Here is a 24,717-nt window from a genome sequence, read left to right as displayed (position 1 = left end):
TTGGATTGGAAGCGTCGGTGCACAGCCATTTTCAGATCCCTCCAGAGATGTTCAATTGGATTCAAGTATGGGCTCTGGCTGGGCCACTTAAGGACATTCACAGAGTTGTCCTGAAGCCACTCCTTGATTTCTTGGCTGTGTGCTTAGGGTTGTTGTCCTGCTGAAAGATGAACCGTCCCCCCAGTCTGAGGTCAAGAGCGCTCTGAAGCAGATTTTCATCCAGGATGTCTCTGTACATTGTTGCATTCATCATTCCCTCTATCCTGACTAGTCTCCCAGTTCCTGCCGCTGAAAAACATCCCAACAGCATGATGCTGCCACCACCATGCTTCACTGTAAGGATGGTATTGGCCTGGTGATGAGCGGTGCCTGGTTTCCTCCAAACATGACGCCTGGCATTTACGCCAAAGAGTTCAATCTTTGTCTCATCAGACCAGCGAATTTTGTTTCTCATGGTCTGAGAGTCCTTCAGGTGCATTTTGGCAAACTCCAGGCTGCCATGTGCTTTTTACTAAGCAGTGGCTTCCGTCTGGCCACTCTACCATACAGGACTGATTGGTGGATTGCTGCAGAGATGGTTGTCCTTCTGGAAGTTTCTCCTCTCTCCACAGGAGAATGCTGTAGCTCTGATAGAGTGACCATCGGGTTCTTGGTCACCTCCCTGACTAGGGCCCTTCTCCCCCAATTGCTCAGTTTAGATGGCCGACCAGCTCTAGGAAGAGTCCTGGTGGTTCTGAACTTCTTCCATTTATGGATGATGGGGGCCACTGTGCTCATTGGGACCTTCAAAGCAGCAGATATTTTTCTGTACCCTTCCCCAGATTTGTGCCTCGAGACGATACTGTCTTGGAGGTCTACAGACAATTCCTTTAACTTCATGCTAGGTTTGTGTTCAGACATGCACTGTCAAGTGTGGGACCTTATATAGACAGGTGTGTGCCTTTCCAAATCATGTCCAATTAACTGAATTTACCACAAGGGGACTCCAATTAAGGTTTAGGAACATCTCAAAGATGATCAGTGGAAACAGGATGCACCTGAGGTCAGTTTTGATCTTCATGGCAAAGGCTGTGAATGTGATTCACGTTGACATTATGGGGTATTGTGTGTAGAAAAATGAATTTATTCCATTTTGGAATAAGGCTGTAACATAGCAAAATGTGGAAAAAGTGAAGCGCTCTGAATACTTTCCGGATGCACTGTAGATATCTATCTATCTATCTATCTATCTATCTATCTATCTATCTATCTATCTATCTATCAGGGGTGGGCAGTAAGCAGCCCTCCAGCTGCTGTTGAACTGCGTCTATTACTTAAAGGAGTTGTCACTGAATATACAGTAGAGGCAGCCATTCTGTGAGCTAAATAAGTAGTTATGAGTGTGTAGCCTATCTATTCACTACAAATGTTGTGCCTCTGCCTCATCAGATGTCATCAGTAACCTACTGCTTCCACTGGAGGTCATTTACAAAGCACACAATGCAACTGCTACTCATTGCAAAGCGAGTTTTGGACTTGCAATGTGCCACAATTGGTTTAAGGCCATATCCCTACTATTCAGTTGCAGTATGTGTGTCCTGATTTGAAGGCTGTCTCCTATTACCACACCCACGGATGTGGCTATTCCACAGTATGAAAGCTGGGAGGTATTTGCCTAGCAGAGCAGCATTGAATAGGCACATGCACACTTGCTACTGGTCCGTTCAACAATGAATGGTGGTTTGGAGGGTAGGTGGATAAGGGCAGAGTAATGCCTCACAGGCACTAGGCATGACCCTGGCCACACCTCCAACATGACACAGTCACAAACCCATGATCACATGGCCATGCCCCATATCTCGATTTCCCATTCTGAAGTGTTTGGAGGTACGGCAAGTATAGTACACCAAGATTTATGACAAAGTGCTTGACTTTCTGGAGCTAGATGCTGATGTTTGTGTAGGAGTAGATATTTAGACAGGCAGAGTGGTGGTGTTCAGTAGTTTGAGGGATTCCCCAACAAAGTATAAAATAAGTGCACAATTGCTCCTTTCTTAGCATAGCTGTGCAGAAATGAGGCTTGGAAATGGAGTGGATGCATTTTCCTGGGTGTTTCTAGCTGTGCGGAGCTGCACGTGGCCATTCCAAATCTGTAAAATGACTTGTCAAAGATGACGGTCTTCCAGTCACAAATAAAGCTTTACATACTCAAGATTGGCAAATTGGTAAAAAAAAAAAATTAAGTCCCTGTGCCCAATATATGATTAATGTAAGCCAATAATGACCCTATTGTAGGAGCATAAAAGAAAAGTTAAAACTATTGAAAAAGGTGAAACTGAAGTAGCAGGAAGTTGGGCTTAGCTGAGGTTAACATTTTTACTCTCTGTGCACCGATGCGCACGTCTAGTGTGCAGAGTCATCTCTAGAGTAGAGTGAGCATGTACCTTAATGTGCACAGAGTAGACCCTAAAGCAGCACTGATGTAAAAGAGTTTTCGGTGCCCCTCAAGTGTGATTCGTACATGACCACTACCATTATGAACTCTTTATACACTCAATTTCATACACTCATGTCCTGTCCTTTTGTGTATAGGTGTATTTATTATGGGTGCAGGGTATGTAGTGCACACGGCTTCCTGTGTCCAGTGGAGCTTTGCACTGTAAACCCTGCACTGAGAGTATACCTACCAGGTGCCAGCAAGTGGGGCTCAATATCTTATCAGATTCTGTTTGGTGCTAATTGAATATGTGATAGCATAAAGACCTTGACCTGACAAGGAGAAGGATCCAGCTGTTTGGCCTGAAAGCCAAATGGGTATATGTGCTCACAATTTGGCCACATATTTGTTTGTTGAATCGGGACTTAGATACAGGACCGTGGTGCCTTGACCTTTAATAGACTTAGGGGTCTATTTACTAAGCCTTGGATGGAGATAAAGTGGATGGAGATAAAGTGCTAGCTAATCAGCTCCTAACTGCCATGTCACAGGCTGGGTTTGAAAAATGAGAGTTATGAGCTAAGTGGAGGGGACTTTATCTCCCTCCAAGGCTTACAGTACATGGACCCCTTTATATTAATGATAATAATAATATTAGTTATATAGCACTTTTCCCCAACAGAACTCAAAAGTGCTTTCCATTTGCATTTAGAAAACACAAAATACAACATAAATTTGGCATAGAACAGAGCTAAGAAATAGGGTTGTATTTATTTATTTTTTAAACTAAAAATACATTAATGAAACGTGTGAGGTAAATCTTCAGTTTGTTTTGAAGGATTCTAGAGTGGAGGCATCTCGATTTGTAATAGGAAATGAGTGTCGGAGAGTCGGAGCCACAAAACTAAAAGCTTGTCCCCCAAATGAATAAAGAGAGATTCTAGGTGCTGCTACTAGTCCTTCATCTACAGATCGCAGTCAGCGAGTGGGGCAGCACGGAATTAGAATGTGTTTCAGGTACCTTGGACTATGGTTAGTTAGGGCCTTGAAAGTCAGTAAACCAATGCTGAAATAGATTCGCCATCTTACAGGCAATCAGTGAAGGGAGTAGAAAATGGGTGCGATGTAGCAAGAACAAAGCTGGTTTGGGAAGAGTATGGCAGCTGCATTTTGTACCAGCTGCATGGGATGCAATTCTTCTCCTGGGAGACTCGGGTAGAGGGAATTGCAGTAGTCTAAGCGTGCTGATACAAATGCATGTGGGGGAGATGTACTAAGCCTGAAAAGTGATAAATATCACTGTGATAAAGCACCAGCCAATCGGCTAATAACTGCCATGTCACAGGCTGTGTTTGAAAAATGACAGCTAGGAGCCGATTGGCTGGTGCTTTATCACAGTGATATTTATCACTTTTGAAGCTTAGTACATCTGGCGAGAAAAGGTAGATCTTCTGAGGAACTTAAGTGCTTGATTTTAGCTATGAGGACAGATACAGTTGTGTATCATCTGTATAGCAGTCTTAGGCCAGACCATGACGTCTGATTATGTCACCCGGTGGTAGCATGTATACTGCATATAACATGGGAGATAGGATAGGTTTGTTTTGATTGGTGAGTTTTGATCAGAGATGTGCGGACAAGATAGGCAGGAGAGGGAGTTTTGACTATAAAAATGATTAGAATAATGCTAAGAAGATATTTATAATATAACTTACATATTTATAATGCCGTCTTTGTATTTTTCTTATTGTTATAGTAAAAACGTTTTGCATCACCTGACCGCACGCCACCGCTCCTCTCTACTTTATTTGTTAAGAAGAGAGGACGGATGAAGAAAGAGAGTGAGAAAATGAAAGAGAGAGATAGAGAGATAATAATAGGACAGCAGAAGAAATTACCAAAGGCTGCTTACAGCAAACTGTATCCCCCAACTGTCCGGATTTTCGTGCAGTTGGGAAACCCCCCCTCACTCACTGATCTGCTTAGCAGAGCAGTGGTGAATATATGCTGTGCGGGAGTCACAGGGACTGGGGGCATGCTCGCTCAGTGCTGAAAACGGGGAGACATGGACTGTGACTGTGGCACTCCCACAAAGCCACGCCCCCTTTGCTTAGGCCATGCCTCTTTTTTGGGTGCCAAGCACAGAAGTCTGAGTCCTCATTCTTGAATATTGGGAGGTGTGTTACAGTAACAAGCTGTGTAACACAGAAAGGGTCTCTATTCCAATATAAAACAGGCAGTATTTTCACATTTACTTTCGTGGGCACAACATAAATAAAAAAGGAAAGTTTGAGATTGAGTTTGAGAGTTAATTTGAAACCTGAGCAATTCTTATGTATACGGTACACATACATATCTTACAGGCTGTTGCTGACAGTTGACACTGAGCACTGTGGTTAAACCATCTGTCAACAGACACTCCCAGTTTCTACTCATCAGCAGATCAGTCCTAACCATTTTGCATTGTACTTCTTGGAGACTGTACTCTCTATAACCTTTGAACCTTATCTCCACCTTCTCAAGAAAGCAGGCGTTGCAAAAATGATCTAATTATATAATGCATTCCATGTGTTCCTTTACAATGTGCATTTCTATATCGCCAGTTGAATCTGACGTTTACTCAATTTAGTAATCTAATTGCAAGTTCCTCATTTTTAACATACACTCCATCAATGTTTAATTGTATGTTAACATTACATACTAACTGAATTATTCATCTATGTAATCATGCATAAACATGATTGGTGCATGTCAAAATGTGTATATTATTTAGTGCATTGAGCCTTGGGATACTGTCCAGAGTGCTTTCAGTTGAAGATGAGGCTGATTAAAAGTTAACTAGTTTGAGTAGCTATTAAGTCCATTATGTCTCAGCATAGGAAAATTGCAGCGTGTGTGTTTCCCCAGAATAATGACGCATAATAACTCAGTGATCTTTAGGTAATTTTACTTCTCCGAGCCCTGTAATCAAATTTCCAGATGTGTTTTGTGTTCTCTTTGTTTAACATTCACAGTGACATCACTAAGAATGTAATCATCTTTTCACTGAATAAAATACTGTCTTTAAGATACAGTATACAAAATAAGTTATAAAATATGGTTTTCACAAACATTTGTTACTGAAAATAATTTTTGGTGACAATCTGGCCTCTCGGCACTGTAGTGGTCTATGATAGAGATTGGGACTCAAGTTGAGAGGTTAAAGAATTCATTTTAGGGTCCTATGGATGTCAGGTATGCAAAACAATTTACAGAGAACTGCCTCTGAATAACTCTGTATACTATATACTTAAAAAAGCATTTGCAATGCTGGTAATGTATATGCTGTAGTGCTATGGTAAAGCAATATATATATCAGGACATGCAGGAAATTACTCCTAATACAATGATATATAACTTAGTGGTCTATTTAATAAGACCCCTCTGAAATTATGATTTTCCAACGCTGCTCCTTGAACATCAATAGAAAATCTTCTTTCATGCAGTTTATTAAAAAGAACAAAGTATCTGGGGCAGTTGAGGAATAGAACTAGAAGTACAGGCTTGGGCATCTAGAGTCAACAAAAAAAATAAAAAAATAAAGTTTGATTGATTACAGAAATAAAGTAAAAATAAAAATAGAAATAACAAAAAATATTATTAAAAATAATACCTGCTTAAAAAAAAAAAGCCTTATTTTAATTTTAAAAAAGCATTGTTTTCTGTGGGCACCTCGGCTAACATTATGCTGGGGAATCTATCACAGGAGCCACTGGTGAAGGCTAACGCTTGCTTGTGATAGAACAAAATTTGTAAATAGCCAGAAGTCTTAAAGCTTGCTGAGAAGTCCTTGGTACTACTTCATAAACAAGATTGAATGTAATGGAAACTGTGAAGAAGGGGTTATGTGCCTTTATGGTCTGGGGGATTTCCATCTTAGCAGGATTTCCATCTTCTAAAATGGACGTTTTCCACCATCTCCGAGGTAACGCTAATTAGACCTCAGCCACTTCTGTCCAAGCGATTGTGTTATCTAAAAACATTTCAGAGAACACCCAGAATATGCACTTATATTAAATGAGGCTGTATTTCAGGTGAATAAAATCAGTTGCTGTAATTAATGAAATGGGTGGTACTAATGTGTTAGAAGCAGCACTGTAATGTGATGTTTTTTATTTTTTTACTGATACCAACATTATTAATATTCACCACAAGATTGCAGAAGTTTGCACACAAAGCATCTGCATACAGAATCATCTGAAAGCACTATGAGAGTATCCACTAGATCAGGCATTCCCAACCACGGTCCTCAAGGCACACCAACAGTGCAGGTTTTAGTGATATCCAGGCTTGAGCACAGGTGACTTAATTAGTACCTTAGTTATTTTGATTTAATCATCTGTGCTGCAGCCTGGATATCACTAAAACCTGCACTGTTGGTGTGCCTTGAGGACCGTGGTTGGGAATGCCTGCACTAGATCCTATATCACAAGCAATCTTATCTGCGCCTGCTTTCACTGCCTTACCAATAGTTAAAACATTAAGGGGGTCTATGTACTAAGCATTGGATGGAGATAAAGTAGACAGAGCTAAAGTACTAACCAATCACCTTCTAAGTGCCATGTTTCAGGCTGTGTTTGAAAAATGACAGTTTGGAGCTGTTTGGTTGGGACTTTATCTCCGTCCAATTTATCTCCATCCAAAGTTTAGTGAATAGACCCCTAAGGCCCAGATTTATCAAGCCTTGGAGAGTGATACATTGCTTAGTGATAAAGTACCAGCCAATCAGCTCCTATCTGTACTTTTTCAAACACAACTTGTAACATGGCAGTTAAGAGCTGGTTGATTGGTACTTTATCACCGTGCGATTTATCACTCTCCAAGGCTTAATAAATCTGGGCCTAAGCTTCAGTTTTCTAAATGTAAAGGTGCAGGGAAATTTTTTATGAAACACCATTTTGACCATTGTATATGATAACTGTTGTTTTCAAAGGAAATAAAATATATAAAAATATTATTTACCTGGTGTCCAATGGTACATGAACTGTCCGTGCTCCTGCCACTGGTCCATTCCCTTGCCAAAGATCAGCTATAGAAGAGTGTGCTGATCTACCTGATGGGCAGCATGTTGGCCTAGGGAGAGCAAACAGATAATGTACAAGGTGACTAGGGGTCATGTGACCACTGGGCCCAGGTAAGTTATTTTTAGGACAGGTTTTTACGTTTTCATTTTGAATAGAATTGTTTTTTAAAGATTATATTTATTTTATACAGTTGTTATAACCTGCAGGCGCTTAAACTAGATTTATAGTGTTCCACTTTGTGGTGAATATAAAGATACATGCACTGTAGCAGCACATCCTCCTGCTTCTCATTACAAACTGTCTACCGCCTTGTTATCTTATATTACCAGTAACACAGTGGAGGTTTCTTTCACAGGAAACACTCTAACCATCTTATGGAGGATTCTATATACTGTATAATACTTTTCTAAAGAGCAAGCAACATCTTTTTTACTCAGGGAAATGTAAGGGTCATTTATGATTCTGTGTAAGTGTTGGCTGTGAGTGCAAGCTTTGTTTCTATCATACATAGTGATGTGGGAATGCACCCACGTTTACAGGTATGAGCATGGATTGACAGGCCCTGCTGGCAGCACCTGTGGGGGCTAACTACTGCCTCCAGATGACTAGCTGGGTGAATCAGGCTTCCTATAGGATGCGGTCAGCATCATCGCGGTCGGGATGCCCTATGCTGTGTGTCAGTCAGGAACACTAGTTTATCTTGTTACACACCCACATACCAAAGCAAATTTTATTTTTCTTCACCAATACAGAAACAAAAACAAGGGTGGCTGGTTTAATGGAAAGGGAGCGGTCACAGCTGGAGGGGAACCAAGTAGATATAGAGCCCAAACGTAACAACACGGTAGTCATGCCCAGAAGTATCCATTGTACTGCTAATTAATGAGAAGAAGGTTCAGTAACAGAGTATGATCAAGGGCTCTAGTTGACCAGCTACTGTCAGTATGGTCGCAGGTAAGGGCTGCTTTGCACATAGCTCTGATTCTGCCTCTATTAGTACCACAGTGTCAGAAGTGATTACAGTAAAACAGACCAAAAAAATGTGATGCAAAATAAAGTTATCACCATATCTATATATATATATAAAAGGCAAATCTCCTGAACCATGAAGACTAGGAACTTCACATTTGGACAGTAGCTTGCTTTTGTGACATAGGTACCCACTAAGAAGGGATTTTTCAAAATTCCACTCACATTGGGGTTAAAAGGGGTGATATGAGTATTGGGAATTCCGCCCTCACAGAGGAGAGTTAAGACAGCCCACCCAGCCGGGGCTATAAAGAATGCATGATGCCGGCGATACCAAGTTGCGGAGGGGGGAGGACACAATGCTCAGTTCCTGGACTTCCTTGCCAGTGGCAGTTGCAGAGCAGTCCATTATTCAAATAGGGAAGCCACATCAACTGCCACCCCTAAACACTGTCAAACATTGCTGGGTGTGGCTCCCTTATTTAAATAATAGACTGCTCTGCCATTGGCAAGGAAGTCCAGCCTTATGGTTCAGGAGATTTTGTGATGAGTCATTGGTATTTGCCTTTTAAGTACTTAACCAACCTATTTCCAGTTAGGAGAGGATAATGTCTCAATTACCAGAGACTAACCTGTCACTTGAACTAGAACCTCTCAGAGAGCAATAGGAGGAAAGGAGAGAGAGAGATTTTTACTCTTAAATGCATTAAAGGAAAGCTTGATTGTCAGCAAAGTCTGTTTATCTGCTGTGTAAAGGGTACCGACAGCTCTCCCAGTGACCTTAAGTGATGTGCGAAAATCTTTACCTTTTTACCGCAAAGGAGGAGCCCTAAGAGAGCGAGAAGCTAAGCAATGAAACCTATGTTGCATTGGATTAGAGTCAGCCTATTCCTTAAAACCTTACATATTTAACATATAGCGGGCGGAGCTTGGCCTGTCATCACAGCATTAACAACACTGAGCAGGGCACCATCAGAAGTGGGACGGGGTAAAGAATGGAGGCAGATTATTCTCCTCAGCACCAGCCTTTTGACAGCATCAATCCGGGGGAAGGGGCCCGCCTGGAAGTGCGGCCTGACAAAGATTAGCATTATACTTGAAATTCCATAGCGAAGCACGGGTATTCAGACAGTAACATAATAAAAACACAGCACTCAAACTAAAATATAAGAAAACAACATACCATATACAGGTTGAGTATCCCATATCTAAATATTCCGAAATACGTAATATTCCGAAATACAGACTTTTTTGAGTGAGATTGAGATAGTGAAACCTTTGTTTTCTGATGGCTCAATGTACACAAACTTTGTTTAATACACAAAGTTAATAAAAATATTGTATTAAATGACCTTCAGGCTGTGTGTATAAGGTGTATATGAAACATAAATGAATTGTGTGAATGTATACACACTTTGTTTAATGCACAAAGTTATAAAAAATATTGGCTAAAATGACCTTCAGGCTGTGTGTATAAGGTGTATATGTAACATAAATGCATTCTGTGCTTAGATTTAGGTCCCATCACCATGATATCTCATTATGGTATGCAATTATTCCAAAATACGGAAAAATCCCATATCCAAAATACCTCTGGTCCCAAGCATTTTGGATAAGGGAGACTCAACCTGTATAATAATAACACCAGTAGGGGATGTACTGTAGTTGGCATCCCGACGGATGGAATCCTGAATGTAAGCATGCTGGGGAGGGTTAGGGGGAGGGTTAGTTTAGCTGATGACACCTGTCGGGATTATGGCAGTCAGGATGCCTGTGTTGGTATTCTGACCGCCAGCATTCTCACTGATTGTATCTTATACCCAACCCTACAGGTACAGATTTGAGGGAAATAGTTAAATGTTTGCATGTAATTAAATATATTTACTATGCTCTGCCTTACCCCAAGGGCAGGTCAAGTGCTGTTGCAGTAACTGAAATAATTGCCCCGTCAGTTTTATGTCTTGTATGAGATCCCGTATAAATGTGGCAGGGGCTTTAGCTGTCTGTAATAGCAATGAGAGGTAACACTAAACAAAGCTACTTATTTTACTTTCTCCGGCAGGGTCCACAGGTTATCCACGGGATAACAATTGGATATGATGAAGCGACAGTGGATTTGCACCAATCGGTCAAAGCTTTCCGGCCTCCCAGCATGCAACGGGCACGTCCATATATCCCCGCCTCCTGGCTCAGGCAAATCAGTTTTTTGTTTGGTGCGGCAGGAGCCGGACCATGGTCAGAGGGCTGCTGGTTTTTAGCAGCCCTAAGCTTTCTTATTTTATTTTTATAATTTTATTTATTTTACTATTTTTCAGAGTAATCTTTCTAAACAGCGTCTTATACGTACCTTAGAAAGAGTCACTCCAACAACTCTCCGCCGAGTCGCGACAACGCTTACCCACGAGTACAGTGCTGTTTCGGCAGGTGTCTGTGTTTATATACTAGCAGGTCCAGCATACGTTACCAGGCTGTGGCCGGAGCACAGGGAGAAGGTAAGGCTTAGAAGGGGAATACGGACACAGCCGCACTGTTTTGGGAGGAAACTACCAAACAGTCGCTGACGCGGCTGCCACCTCGGGTGCACCAGTGCTAGGCCTTAGGGATCATAGGCTCCAGAAATAGTATGAGGCCGCGATCCCTAGGGTTGATGTCAGCAGTGGGGATTAAGACGCTCTCCTGGTCGCCCCGGTTCATGACTAGTTTCCTCGAGGTATTCCACCATGAACTGTTTCCCGCTTCCGTCTCAGATGCTGTACACGAAGGGGACCCAGTCGCAGCATAGGCGACTGTGTGACTGGTGCGTCTGTATTCACTATAGGTTCATGGAGCGGCAGTGTACACTGGTAGCGTATCAATCCACTCAGCATTCGCTAACGTATTCATCGATCCTAGAATTGAGGTGAGTCTCCCTGATCCCACTCTACTGAATACAAGTAATGCAGCACTAAGTCTCTGTCTTCCTTTTTGAGTATGAATAGTTAGATAAGTGACTATTGCATATGAGTCTGTATACATTTACTGTTTTTTCTTTCGCAATGCGTCTGAATACGTTAGATCTGTTTAAACATGATATGTTCTCTTACATACTTGAAATGTAGTTGTAGTTGATGATGTGCTCATATTGCTTATTATACTAATGTATAACATGTGACTGACTGCTAGTGTGATTGCTGACTTTACTATATTCTGTCAGTTTTGTTCTATTCCGATCCTCAATGCTGGTGCATGGGTAGGGTCGGATTGTAGGTCCCTTTAAAAAGCTTAAAGTGATTACAGTCACAAATTGCCTGGGTGCAGGAAGCGGTATCTCTAGGTTATGCTTTTGCCTTCAAGAATCACCCTCCTCGAAGGTTTTTTTGTACCAGCATGTCTCGGGTAGAGACGAAGGCCAGGACTTTGCAAGAGGCAGTTCAGAAATTGCTTCAGTCAGGAGTATTCATTCCAGTTCCTCATGCATAACGAGGACAGGGGTTTTACTCCCACCTGTTTTTAGTTCAGAAGCCAAATGGTTCATTTCGACCCATTCTCAATCTCAAAGTGCTGAACAAATACATTTGGGTACCTCGGTTTCACATAGAGACTTTACGTTTCATCATTTTGGACATGGAGCCAGGGGATTATATGGTATCCCTGGATATACAGGATGCTTACCTACATGTTCCTATAGCACTGTCCCATCAGTGCTGTCTCAGGTTCGCTATCCTCCAACAGCATTTTCAGTTTCAGGCCCTACCTTTTAGGTTAGCCACAGCCCCCAGAGTATGTACCTTGATTATGGTGGTAATGGAAGCTTATCTCCGCCAGCAGGGGATAAGAATTTTTCCATACCTCAACGATTTTTTCATCCTGGCACAGTCGCAGGAATTGCTCCTATGTCATCTGCAACAGACATAGGCCCTCATTCCGAGTTGTTCGCTCGCTAGCTGCTTTTAGCAGCATTGCACACGCTAAGCCGCCGCCCTCTGTGAGTGTTCTTAGCTTAGCAGAATTGCGAACGAAAGATTCACAAAATTGCGAATAGAAATTTCTTAGCAGTTTCTGAGTAGCTCGACACTTACTCTGCCACTGCGATCAGTTCAGTCAGTTTCGTTCCTGGTTTGACGTCACAAACACACCCAGCGTTCGCCCAGGCACTCCCCCGTTTCTCCAGCCACTCCCGCGTTTTTCCCAGAAACGGCAGCGTTTTTCACACACACCCATAAAATGGCCAGTTTCCGCCCAGAAACACCCACTTCCTGTCAATTACACTCCGATCACCAGAACGAAGAAAAATCCTTGTAATGCCGTGAGTAAAATACCTAACTGTTGAGTAAAATAACTAAGCGCATGCGCTCTGCAAACATTGCGCATGCGCAGTAAGCGACTAATCACAATATAGAGAAAATCGGCAATGAGCGAACAACTTGGAATGAGGGCCTTAGTGTCTGCAGAAGCATGGGTGGCTCATAAATTGGGCAAAATTGTCTCTGGTTCCGTCACAGCGGATGACTCACTTGGGGGCTGTACTGGATTCAAATCTTCAGAGAGTAATGTTACCTCTGAACAAGATATCCAAGGTTCAGTCAAGGATCAGGACTTGCTACACCATCAGCAATGCGTGTGATGGGTTTGATGGTGTCAACATTTGACATGGTGGAGTATGCACAATTCCACTCGAGGCCTCTGAAGCGTTTGATTCTTGCCAAATGGAATGGGTTGCATCAGACGATAAAAACACAGACTAGGTTTCTTACGATAGAAGTAAGAAGGTCATTAGCCTGGTGGCTACAGACATCCCATCTGGACAAGGGGAGACCCTTTTGGATATCAGATTTGGAAATTCTGACGACAGATGCCAGTCTCCAGGGCTGGGGAGCAGTATCAGGAAGGTTGTGTTTTCAGGGGCAATGGACCAAGGAAGAAGGTTGCCTGCCTATAAATATATTGGAACTTCGGGCCATATACATGGCACTGATTTAGGCAAAGGACGTTCTTCGGGGAAAACCAGTGTAGATCCGCTTGGACAATGCGACGGCACGAGCATACCTCTACCATCAGGAAGGAACTCGCAGCCAAAACGCGATGAAGGAGGTAAAGTGGGCAGAACTTCATCATCCAGCCTTGTCCGCAGTGTTCATTCTGGGAGTCTTAAACTGGGAAGCGGACTTTCTCAGTCGACATGCCATTCAGGCAAGCGAATGTGCTCTACACCCGGAGGCCTTCCAGACTCTAGTAGACAAGTGGGGGTTGCCAGAGATGGATCTCATGGCATCCCGTCTGAACAACAAAGTTCTCGCATACGGGTCAAGAACAAAGGATTCCAGAGCGATCTTTGTGGATGCCCTGTCGTGAGATGAGACTTTCATCTGGCTTATGTGTTTCCTCCAATCACCCTATTACCCAGGGTGGTGAGAAAATTAAAGCAAGGTAAAGGTGCCGTGATACTAATAGCTCCGGCTTGGCCCAAAAGGCATTGGTACACAGAACTGCAAAGAATGTCGATGGATGCTCCACGTCTGCTCCCTCAACATCCAGATGTACTGATGCAGGGTCCTTGTTATCACAGACATCTGGATCGACTGTGTTTGACGGCGTGGCTGTTGAAACCTCTATCCAGAAGTCAAGAGGATTCTCACAACAGGTAATTCAAACTATGCTCAGAGCAAGGAAGCCTTCCACAGATCACATTTATCACCGAATGTGGTAACCCTATATTCATTGGTGCAGTGAACGGAAAATGGACCCTAAGGGTCAAATGTAATAGAGTGAGAGTTTCAGAAAGTGAGAGATTTGGTAAGGTTTTGCAGTTTTAAAAAAAAATAGCAATCATTTACACAGCAAGATCAACCTTTTTTTGTAGTGTAAATGATTTCCACTTTTAAAAAAAACAACTGAAAAACCTTACCAAATCTCTCACTTTCTGAAACTCTCTCTCTATTACATTTGGCCCAAAGTCTTTCAGAGTTTCGAGGGTCTTAGCATTTCTTCAGGCAGGAATGGATAAAGGTTTGAAGGTGGCTTCCTTGAGAGTGCAAGTGTCAGCATTGACTGTATGGTTCCAAAAGAAAATTGCCAACTTACAGGATGTGCGTACTTTTTCCAGGGAATGCTGCACATTCAACCTCCTTTTGTTCCTCCTACAGTGCCTTGGGACTTAAGTCTAGTCCTGAAAGCCCTTCAAGTTGCCCCATTTGAACCACTTAATAAAGTGGATCTTAAATGATTGACAGCTAAAGTTCTCTTTCTACTGGCTATGGCGTTAGCTAGAAGAGTATCAGATTTAGGGGCATTATCATGTCGTTCCCCATTTCTAATTTTTTATCCAGATGAAGCAGTTCTCAGAACTAGTAGATCTGGGTATCTTCCTAAGGTGGTGTCTAAATTCCACCTTAATGAAGAAATTGTAGACCCGGCTTTCCAGGTACCGGGCCTTTCTGCAGGAGATGCATCGCTGGACGAGGTCCGTGCATTAAGGATCTACGTGGATCGTACCAGTGCCATCAGAAAGACAGATTCTCTTTTCATTCTCTACGGATTTCACAAGAGAGGAGGGCCTGCTGATAAGCAGACACTGGCAAGATGGCTTCGGATGACGATTTCAGAAGCATATTCTCAAGCTGATCTCCCTGTTCCAGCTAATGTCTCTGCTCACTCTACTCGTAAGGTACTGTAGGTCCATCATGGGCAGCACAACGTGGTGCTTCAGCAGAACAGATATGTAAGGCAGCCACATGGTCTTCCATTAACACATTCATTAGACATTATGCCATGGATACCTTTGCCTCTCATAATGCTGAATTCGGGCGAAAGGATTGTCCTGTCCAATCAGGAGCATCCCCACCACTAAATTGCTTTGGGAAATCCCATTTTTATCCTGTGGATAACCTGTGGATCCTGCTGGAGAAATATACGTTATGGCAAGAACTTACCGTTGATAATGGTATTTCTCCTAAGTCCAAAGGGATCCCACCCTGACGCACCTGATTTGAGGATCCTTTTACTCCCTAACCTCTTCCTTCTTGTACGGAAGGATGTGCATGTGTGTTCTTATCACCTGATTAGGGCTATCTATGATGCTCCTGCCTTGAGCTTTGAAATACAACTGATTTGCCTGAGCGAGGAGGCGGGGATATATGGATGGGCCCATTTCATGCTGGGAGGCCGAAAAGATTTGACCGATTGGTGCAAATCCGCTGTCGCTTCATCATATCCCATTGTTATCCTGTGGATCCTGTGGACTTAGGAGAAATACCGTTATCAACGGTAAGTTCTTACCATAAAGTATATTTCATGGTTCAGTTTTGGGTTTAGTGGTCTGTTACATATTATTGTAAGAAAATAATATCAATATATTAAAACAGAAAACAGAAAAAATTATAACTTTATAGTTGGAACATCATTATTCAATGCTAAGGATGGAAGTAAAGTAAGAGTTATGCAGAATAGTTTATAAAAGGGGCCAGATTAACAATGTGGTGGTTGGGACTACTGCTAATATAGGCCTGTGATTATGACAGCTTGATGATGACCAGTCACCCAGCTGGCCACATGGTTGGCCATAAAGCATAAGTAATCCAATTGTATTTCTATTTTCCTGACAAAATGATGCAATTTTTCTATTTCTTTGTCATCCATAGGGGACGCTGGGATGGCGGTATTACAGTGGGGTATAGACGGGGTCCACAGAGCCGATGCACTTTTAAAAATCTATGAGTGTGTAGGCTCCTCCCCTCTATGCCCCCTCCCCTAGCCCAGTTTTAGAAAAAGTGCCCTCAGAGCCAGATGCTTCTATGGAGGGCTCCAGAGTTTTTATTTAAATTTTACTTTATTTTTTAATAATTTTTTTTTCTCTTTGACCTGCAACAGGGAGACAGCTGGCCCCTATCTCCCTGCTATGTTGGAGCTACCGGGGGGACCCGTTCCCACCATGCGGGTCGGCGCCCAGGTCGCCAACTGCAGGGACCTCTGACCCAGGGGAACTCCTTGGCAGCCATAGGAGGGCTAGCCACAGGAGCCCCCGCAGTCCGCCGTCATCAGCTAGCCGGCTGAAGAAGTAGCGGTATTGGCGGCGTGCAGTGGTGAGACTACAGTGCGGAGACTACAGAGCACAGCGGGGCGCCAGAACAGCTCGTTGTGGGAGAGGGGCGGAGTTAATGCGTAAACCAGGTCTCTTCACAGCGGGAGCGCCATCTAACAACAGTGGTATCCACTGTATTAGGACAGCCGTGGAAGACAGTTTCTCTGAAAGCTGCCAGTGTCAGGGAGCCTGCAACAGTCCCCAGTTAAAGTTTCTTACAATGGCGATAGCAGGGGGAGGTTATTGGGTTGCTTTAGCCTGTTTTATACAGGACTAACATATACTGTTACTGTATATAGTTTACATAGAGAAATTAGTGTGCACTCCTCTCTCCCTTCTGGTCTCTCTCTCTCTCTCTCTCTCTCTCTTTCTTTCAGTTTTCTCTTGTCCCCTTATCTCTGCAGTGAGTTTGGAACATGGCTAACAAAACAGCCTCTAGAGGCTCACAGAAATTATTTTCTTACAAGAATTATGGAAATAAATTTACTCAGACCTCATCTGAGGTCTCATTGTACTGTGAGCAGTGCTTAGAGGAGTCTACATCACAGTCGGCTCCTGTAGAACAGGAGACTGCCCCACCATGGATATCTCTTTTAACAGGGGTAATATTGGATTTATCATCGGAACTGGCGGCTGCCAAACAGCATAGAGAATTATTACGACAGGCACCTGAACCTGCGTGGGCTCAGACTTTGGGTAAATCTGTGGAAAGTTTAGCTTCGGCTATGGGTTCTGCACAGAAATCTGCTCTTCCCTCTAAACATGTGTCTAAGAAAAGGCAGTTACCTGCGGTACTACAATCAGACGACTCTGATGAGGAGATGGCCAGCATGGGAGGAAGGAGACTTTATTCAGGAATCAGAAGAGGAGTATCTTTAGCAAAAACCCGATTCTGCGTCTCTGGGGATTGAGGCACTTATTTTAGCGGTAAGAGATGTTTTACAAATACCAGACCCTGAGCCAGGTCCTACTCAACCCTCATATTTTGGACCAAGGCAAAGATCCTCAGTGTCGTTTCCAGTAGCACAGGAATTAGACACTTTATTTGAGGAGGCTTGGTCTCATCCGGATAAGAAGTTTCAAATTCCTAAGAGAATTTTTACCTCTTATCCTTTTCCAATGGATAAGAGACGGAAGTGGGAAAATCCGCCTACAGTGGACCCGTCAGTTACGAGGTTATCCAAGAAGATCATCGGACCGTAAACTAGAAAACACCTTAAAGTCAATTTACACGGTGGCAGGGGTAACCGTTCGACCGGCCATTGTTGGTTGCTGAGTAAATATCCTGGGCTCAGAAACTAGTTTTGTTTTGGGGATTCAGGAGGCCCTTCCCACAGATGAGTTAGTGGTACTAGCACAACACATACAAGAGTCAGCTGTATATCTCTGTGAAGCATCCAGAGAAATAGGCTTGCTAAACTCTAGAATTTAAGGAATGGCGGTATCAGCTCGGAGGGCTCTCTGGCTGCGACAGTGGTTGGCTGATACGGAATCCAAATGAGGTGTTGAGGGTTTACCTTTTGATGGAGTGCCTCTATTTGGATAAGAGCTTGATAAGTGGATTTCAAAGGCTACGGGAGGTAAGTCTACCTATCTTCCTTCAGCAGCTCCTCCTCAGAGACATCCTTACACAGGACCTGCCTTTCGATCTTTTTGAACACCTACAAGATATAGAGGCCGCGGAATAGGAGCCTCAACGGCTAACAGGGGAGCCAAGGGATGGGGCCGTGCCTGGACCACCCTCCAGCAGGATCCAAAGCCTCCTGCAAAGCCTGCCGCATGACGGTTTATCCTCTCACCTGGGGGATCCCGAAGTGGGTGCACGTCTCAGAAAGTTTTGTCATGTTTGGAAACTAACCTGTCAGGAGGTCTGGGTAAGAGATCTCATTACTCAGGGGTGCAAAATAGAGTTCGAGACGCAACCACCACCTCGGTTTTTTACCTCAGGTTTACCAGTTTCAAAGGAAAAACAGGTAATTCTGCAAGGGGCCATTCACATGTTACTACAAGCAGATGTAATTGTTCCGGTCCCACCTCAGCAGCAAAAGAAGGGGTTTTCCTCCAACTTATTTGTGGTCCCGAAGCCAGACGGCTCGGTCAGGACAATTTTGAATTTGAAGTAACTGAGCCCCTATCTAAAAATTTTAAAATTTGGATGGAAAGGAAGGAGTTCTTGGTATCCCTAGATAAAAAGGATGCCTACCTTCACATTCCAATTTGGACCCCACACCAAGCCTTCCTTTGGTTTGCTCCTCAAAATTGTCATTATCAATTTCAGGCTCTGCCATTCGGACTTTCATCAGCCCCGTGAGTGTTCACGAAGGTGATGTCAGAAATGATGAGTCAACTGAGGACCCAAGAGGTGAATGTGGTTCCTTATCTGGACGACCTGTTCATAAAGGCTCCTTTCAGGGAGGAGCTCTTACAGAACATTTCCCTGACGCAAGTCCTCCTATTACAGCACGGTTGGATTTTACATTTTCAAAAGTCTCATCTGGAACCTACAGTAAGATTGTTGTTTCTGGGAATGACCCTGGACACAGTAGAACAGCGAATATTTCTGCCCTTGGACAAAGTCAGGACAATACAGGATATTTTCTGCAACCCCTCCGAGTCTCCATTCATCTTTGTATTTGTCTACTAGGCGAGATATTAGCCTCCTTCGAGGCAATTTGATACGGCAGATTCCACTTCAGGACATTCCAGCTGGACCTCCTATCCAAGTGGTCGGGATCGCATCTGCACATGCACAGGTTGGTTCGCCTCTCCCCGCAGGCGAGAATATCGCTACTGTGGTGGTTGCAAACTTCTCATATGCTGGTGGGCCGTTCCTTCGAGCCTCAGAATTGGGTACTCTTGACGACAGATGCAAGTCTCTGGGGGTTGGGGTGCAGTGACCTTGGACCACCAGTTTCAAGGGCGTTGGTCCAACCAGGAGTCCTTCCTGCCCATCAATATCTTGGAATTACGAGCGATCTACAATGCTCTTTGTGAAGCTTTTCCAATCCTAAAGGGACAGGCTGTGCAGGTGCAATCGGACAATGCCACGGCGGTGGCATACATAAACCAACAGGGAGGTACAAGGAAGGTCATTCCGAGTTGTTCGCTCGCTAGCAGATTTTAGCAGCATTGCACACGCTAGGCCGCCGCCCTCTGGGAAGAATAGCGAACGAAAGATTAGCAGAATAGCGAACGAAAGATTAGCAGAATTGCGAATAGAAAATTCTTAGCAGTTTCTGAGTAGCTCCAGACCTACTCACAGATTGCGATCAGCTCAGGCCGTTTTGTTCCTGGTTTGACGTCACAAACACGCCCTGCGTTCGGCCAGCCACTCCCCCGTTTCTCCAGACACTCCCGCGTTTTTCCCTGACACCTCTGCGTTTTTCCGCACACTCCCAGAAAACGGCCAGTTTCCGCCTAGAAACACCCACTTCCTGTCAATCACACTCCGATCACTTCAACGATGAAAATTCTTCGTTCGGACGTGAGTAAATCTACTAAGTTTTGTGCTAAAATACTTACCGTATGCGCACTGCGTACCATGCGCATGCGCATTTTTGCCTTAATCGCTCCGTTGCGAAAATTGGCAACGAGCGAACAACTCGGATTGACCCCCAAAGAGCAGATCGACAATGAGGGAGGTATCCCGAATCCTTACTTGGGCAGAGAGAAATCTTCTGGCACTCTCAGCCATCTTCATACCGGGAGTGGACAATTGGGAGGCAGCTTTTCTAAGCAGACAGGATCTGCATCCAGGAGAATGGGCTCTTCACCCCCAGGTGTTCTTACAACTTACGTTGGGGATGGCCACAAGTAAATCTTATGGCGTCTTGACACAACAAAAAGCTGCTGCGCTATTACTTCAGGACCAGGGATCCAGACGCGGTTGCGGTCGACGCATTGACAGCTCCTTGGGGGTTTTGGATGGCGTACTTATTTCCCCCTTTTCCTCTACTTCCGCATCTCCTCAAACGATTGAAATGAGAAGACGTAATCCTGGTGGCTTCGGATTGGCCAAGCAGGGCATGGTATGCAAACCTTCTAGTGCTTCTCGTCGACGAGCCATTTCATTTGCCTCTACGAGAAGATCTTTTTCAGCAGGGTCCTTTTGTTTATTTGAACTTACAGCGGCTACGTTTAACGGCGTGGCTGTTGAGAAGGCGCTATTGAGAAGAAATGGTATCCCAGCTTCGGTAATCCCAACTATGCTGCGTGCACGAAATGACGTCACTTCACAACATTACTACCGCATTTGGACAGCCTACATTTCTTGGTGTGACCGCCGTCAGGTTTTAGGCCGTCTTCTCAGTTTCCTACAGTCAGGTTTAGACGTTGGTTTGCGTCTGGGCTCTTTAAAGGTACAGGTGTCTGCGTTGTCGATATTTTTCCAACAACTAATGGCTTCTATTCCGGAAGTACAGACTTTTCTATAGGGAGTCTTGCGGTTACAACCTCCTTTTATTACTCCTACGGCACCATGGGATCTACCCTTCATTTTAGACTTCCTTCAGTCTCCTTTATTTGACTCTTTGGAGACTATGGACCTAAAATTTCTCTCCTGGAAGGTAGTGCTTCTCTTGGCTCTGGCTTCGGCTAGGAGGGTTTCCGAATTGGGAGCTTTGTCTTACCGTTCTCCATATTTAATTTTTCATGAGGACAGGGCGGAATTACGAACCCGCCAAGCTTTTTTTACCAAAAATCTCTGCTTTCCATGTGACTAAACCGATTGTGGTACCAGTTTTACAAGAGGATTCTCCTTCTACAAGGAGTTTGGATGTGGTGGGGGCTCTTTGCATCGATGTCAGGCGGATGGCTCGTCTGCGAAAGTCGGACTCCCTTTTTGTTTTGTATGATGCAAATAAATTGGGCTGGTCTACCTCTAAGCAGACTGTTACTAGGTTGATTAAGTCTGTCATTCGTCAGGCTTAACTGTCTTCCTTAGGACCGTTACCTCTTTCTATCACAGCGCACTCCACAAGGTCGGTCGGCTCTTCCTGGGCGGCTGGCCGGGGGGGTTCGGCTTTACAATTGTGTTGGGCGGCTACTTGGTCAAGAAAACATACTTTTATCAAGTTTTATCGTTTTGATACTTTTGCAGCGTCTGACTCTCAGTTCGGCCGTTCAGTCTTACAGGGTCAACAGCACTCTCCCACCCGTGAGGGCAGCTTTGGGACGTCCCCACTGTAATACTGCCATCCCAGCATCCCCTATGGATGACAAAGAAAACGGAGTTTTGGTACTCACAATAAATTATTTTCTTGGAGTCCATAGGGGATGCTGGGCGCCCACCACTGTGCTGTTTGTCTTTTCCTTTCCCTGTACGCAGTAAGTTCTTGAGGTGTGTTTTTGTTTTTGATGTTCTAGGTTACATTGTAGCCGGTTTAGTTAGTTTATAGATTCTGGTTCCCAATTGTTGTTCAGGTTCCAGTTTTTACTGTTGGGGGGTTTTCTCCTTTTGTTCTATTATCTTCCTCCTCCTCTTATTCAGTTCTGATCCTCTCTCTTTGGGCACAGTTTTCTAGACTGGGCTATGGGAGGGGGCATAGAGGGGAGGAGCCTACACACTCATAGATTTTTAAAAGTGCATCGGCTCTGTGGACCTTGTCTATACCCCACTGTAATACCGCATCCCAGCATCCCTTATGGACTCCAAGAAAAGGATTTATTGATGAGTACCAAAATCCCGTTTTTTTATGCATTTAGTGAGACATTGAGGCTGATAGTGTAGGTGTGTACATGCCCACATGGCACTGGTCCCACCCACACAGCACTGGTCACACCTCCTTGTTTTCTTTCAATAGGCCTTTTAATAATTTTCTGCCCCAGTTCCATGTGGTCCCTAAACCAACCATGTTAATAAGTGTGAGCAGGGATGGTCATCTCTCATGTGTACAAAGAACAGTGTAGGTTTGCACCAAGGCTGCATTTCAAACAGGCTCACATAACACCTGCTTTCAACATCACATTGATAATACCCCGCCACCCACCCATGCAATTGTGACATCACCCCTTCCTCCAATGGATAGTGAACATATAGTATGCAAGTAAGTATATTGCAGTCATAGATGGTCATATTGCTTTTTCATCACATTTTATTAGGCCTTAATGGCTCATCATCATGCATATCCTCACCTATATAAAAAAAATCATTGCCACTAATAATGAAAGGATAACAATAATGCAAATGCATTATTTCCGGTGACAGGCACAGAATTCTGTGCAATTTGGTGCACACATATAAAAGTCAACACAAAGTGAAAGTTAATGCAGGTAGATAGTCTTCGTTTTCATAGCTGTGTCGTAATGAGATTTTCACAACTTTTCTGCACCTTTCTTACAGCTGATCCAGCAGTTATGTATGCACCTGCTTTACATCTTAAAGTGAATGCTAAAGTGTTTATTTCTGAATCATCATCACTTTTTAAAAAATAACCTTTACGATCTATAGTTGCACCTTTGGGCCAATTCAATATCTGACAGCACTCTTGGATCATTGAAACAAGATATTACATTATTATTGTATAATTTAAGTTCAACTGACCAGTCCTGGAGGAATTGTTAGAATATAGCCGGCAAACAGCGGAGATGTAGCTGTAATTGATCTGTAGCTATACAACAGCAGTAGCTATCCCTACCTTATTGCTTATCTGTGAGTAACAAATGCATTGGACTTGGTTAATGTCACCAGACAAGTGACTGACATGTTGTAATAGTGTACACATAATTAACTGTATACATCTTTTGTTTTAGTCTCCGCTGTGCAGGAAAAGAGAGAAGATGGCTATGAAAGGCTGCCTGAGCGTAACAAAATATTTCCTGTTTGTCTTCAACCTGTTTTTCTTTGTAAGTACCATGTGCATTTTACTTTTTTGTTTTCTTAATAACATTTGCTGTGTTGCTGCTCATAGTGACCATTGCTGTATCACAATTTGTTGTGTACTTTTTAGTTCATAATTAATCATATGGAAAGATTACAATAAATATGTTGCATCTTTGTGGTCCAGGATCAGAGCTCTTGGACCCCATTACCACTGTGTTCCATTTACCTGTATTGGATTATGGGGACAGTTTTAGGAAAATATTTATTTTTCTGTCGTCATTGCTTTTATGTAAGTATCCCACATACAGTATGCTAATTTCCTTAGGACCGCTGCTGTAAAAACATTATAAGTTGTGACCAAACTGTAATCACCTAAAACACTACTGCATACTTCCTTTCAGGCATTCCTCTGGGATCATTTGCCAACATTTTCATGTTTAATAAATGAAAGGCATTAAACATTTATCAGAAACTATATCAACTGCTTTAGGAAACCTAGATAGTTTTCAGAAAAAAGGACATATACAGTATGACAGAAGTAATATACAAAGTACAAAAAGTGTCAATATCACATAGAAACAAATAACAATATAAAATACGCAATAACCATGTATTGCTAAACACATTATATGACCTGACTCGGACCTCATATCACAGCCACCCACAGCTGGAGTAGTATCAATAGTTATAGTGGGGTCTTGGGAGATCATGCGTGTTTCATACTACAATCTACCTTGGAAACATTTCCATAGTTGTTCCTTAAGTAGTGGTGATAGAGTGTCAATGTGGCACTCCCATACATCACAAAAGTGTTCCATAAAGTTTTATTTTTCAGTGAAGCTGATAGCCAATCCATCCTAAAAACACTCAGAATAATTTACATACCCCCTGCACCACACCTAATGTATGAACTCTGACTAACATGTAACCAACATTAAGGCTTTATTTTATAGGAACGTATAACAATGGACCAATTTATGAGATTTATTTTTTCTCTAACTTCTAACAATGAGATCTGTTATTTAATGCTTACAACTGTGATGGCATCATGTGCTGTTATTGCTGTTAGAGTACATATTATTTACATTTTACAGTGTTGGTATCTTTTAACTTAATTTATTACAATATTTTTTTAATTTTCTTTAAGCTGTATATAGGTGATGGCTTTAACCCCGATGCACTGAGATTTTTCTATATAACTCTAAACCTCACTTAAACCTAGAAATAACCACATGGATAGCTGTATTTGACAAAGCTGAGGTCAAAGCATTTATTCAATTTATGAATAATTCAATTCCAATTTGATTATTTCAGGATGGCAGGAAGGCAATGAAAGTCGATAACAGTACAGTTACTACATAAAATATAAAGTGCGATATTAAACAAGCCCTTT

General features: G+C 43.0%; 1 protein-coding gene across 1 annotated transcript in view; it reads left to right on the top strand.

The window, feature by feature from the left end:
• LOC134966254 (leukocyte antigen CD37-like) overlaps positions 1–24,717 on the top strand; it is a 218,208-nt gene that overhangs the window by 91,752 nt on the left and 101,739 nt on the right. The window contains exon 2 of the mRNA XM_063942845.1: positions 23,255–23,347. Within this exon, the coding sequence (XP_063798915.1) occupies positions 23,282–23,347 (66 nt within the window). The 5' untranslated portion in view covers positions 23,255–23,281. The remainder of the gene's footprint in view (positions 1–23,254; positions 23,348–24,717) is intronic.

Source organism: Pseudophryne corroboree, chromosome 10 (assembly GCF_028390025.1).
Source record: "Pseudophryne corroboree isolate aPseCor3 chromosome 10, aPseCor3.hap2, whole genome shotgun sequence".
Lineage (NCBI taxonomy): Eukaryota > Metazoa > Chordata > Amphibia > Anura > Myobatrachidae > Pseudophryne > Pseudophryne corroboree.
Note: the sequence above shows the minus strand (reverse complement) of the source record. Positions and strands in the feature narration are given on the sequence as shown.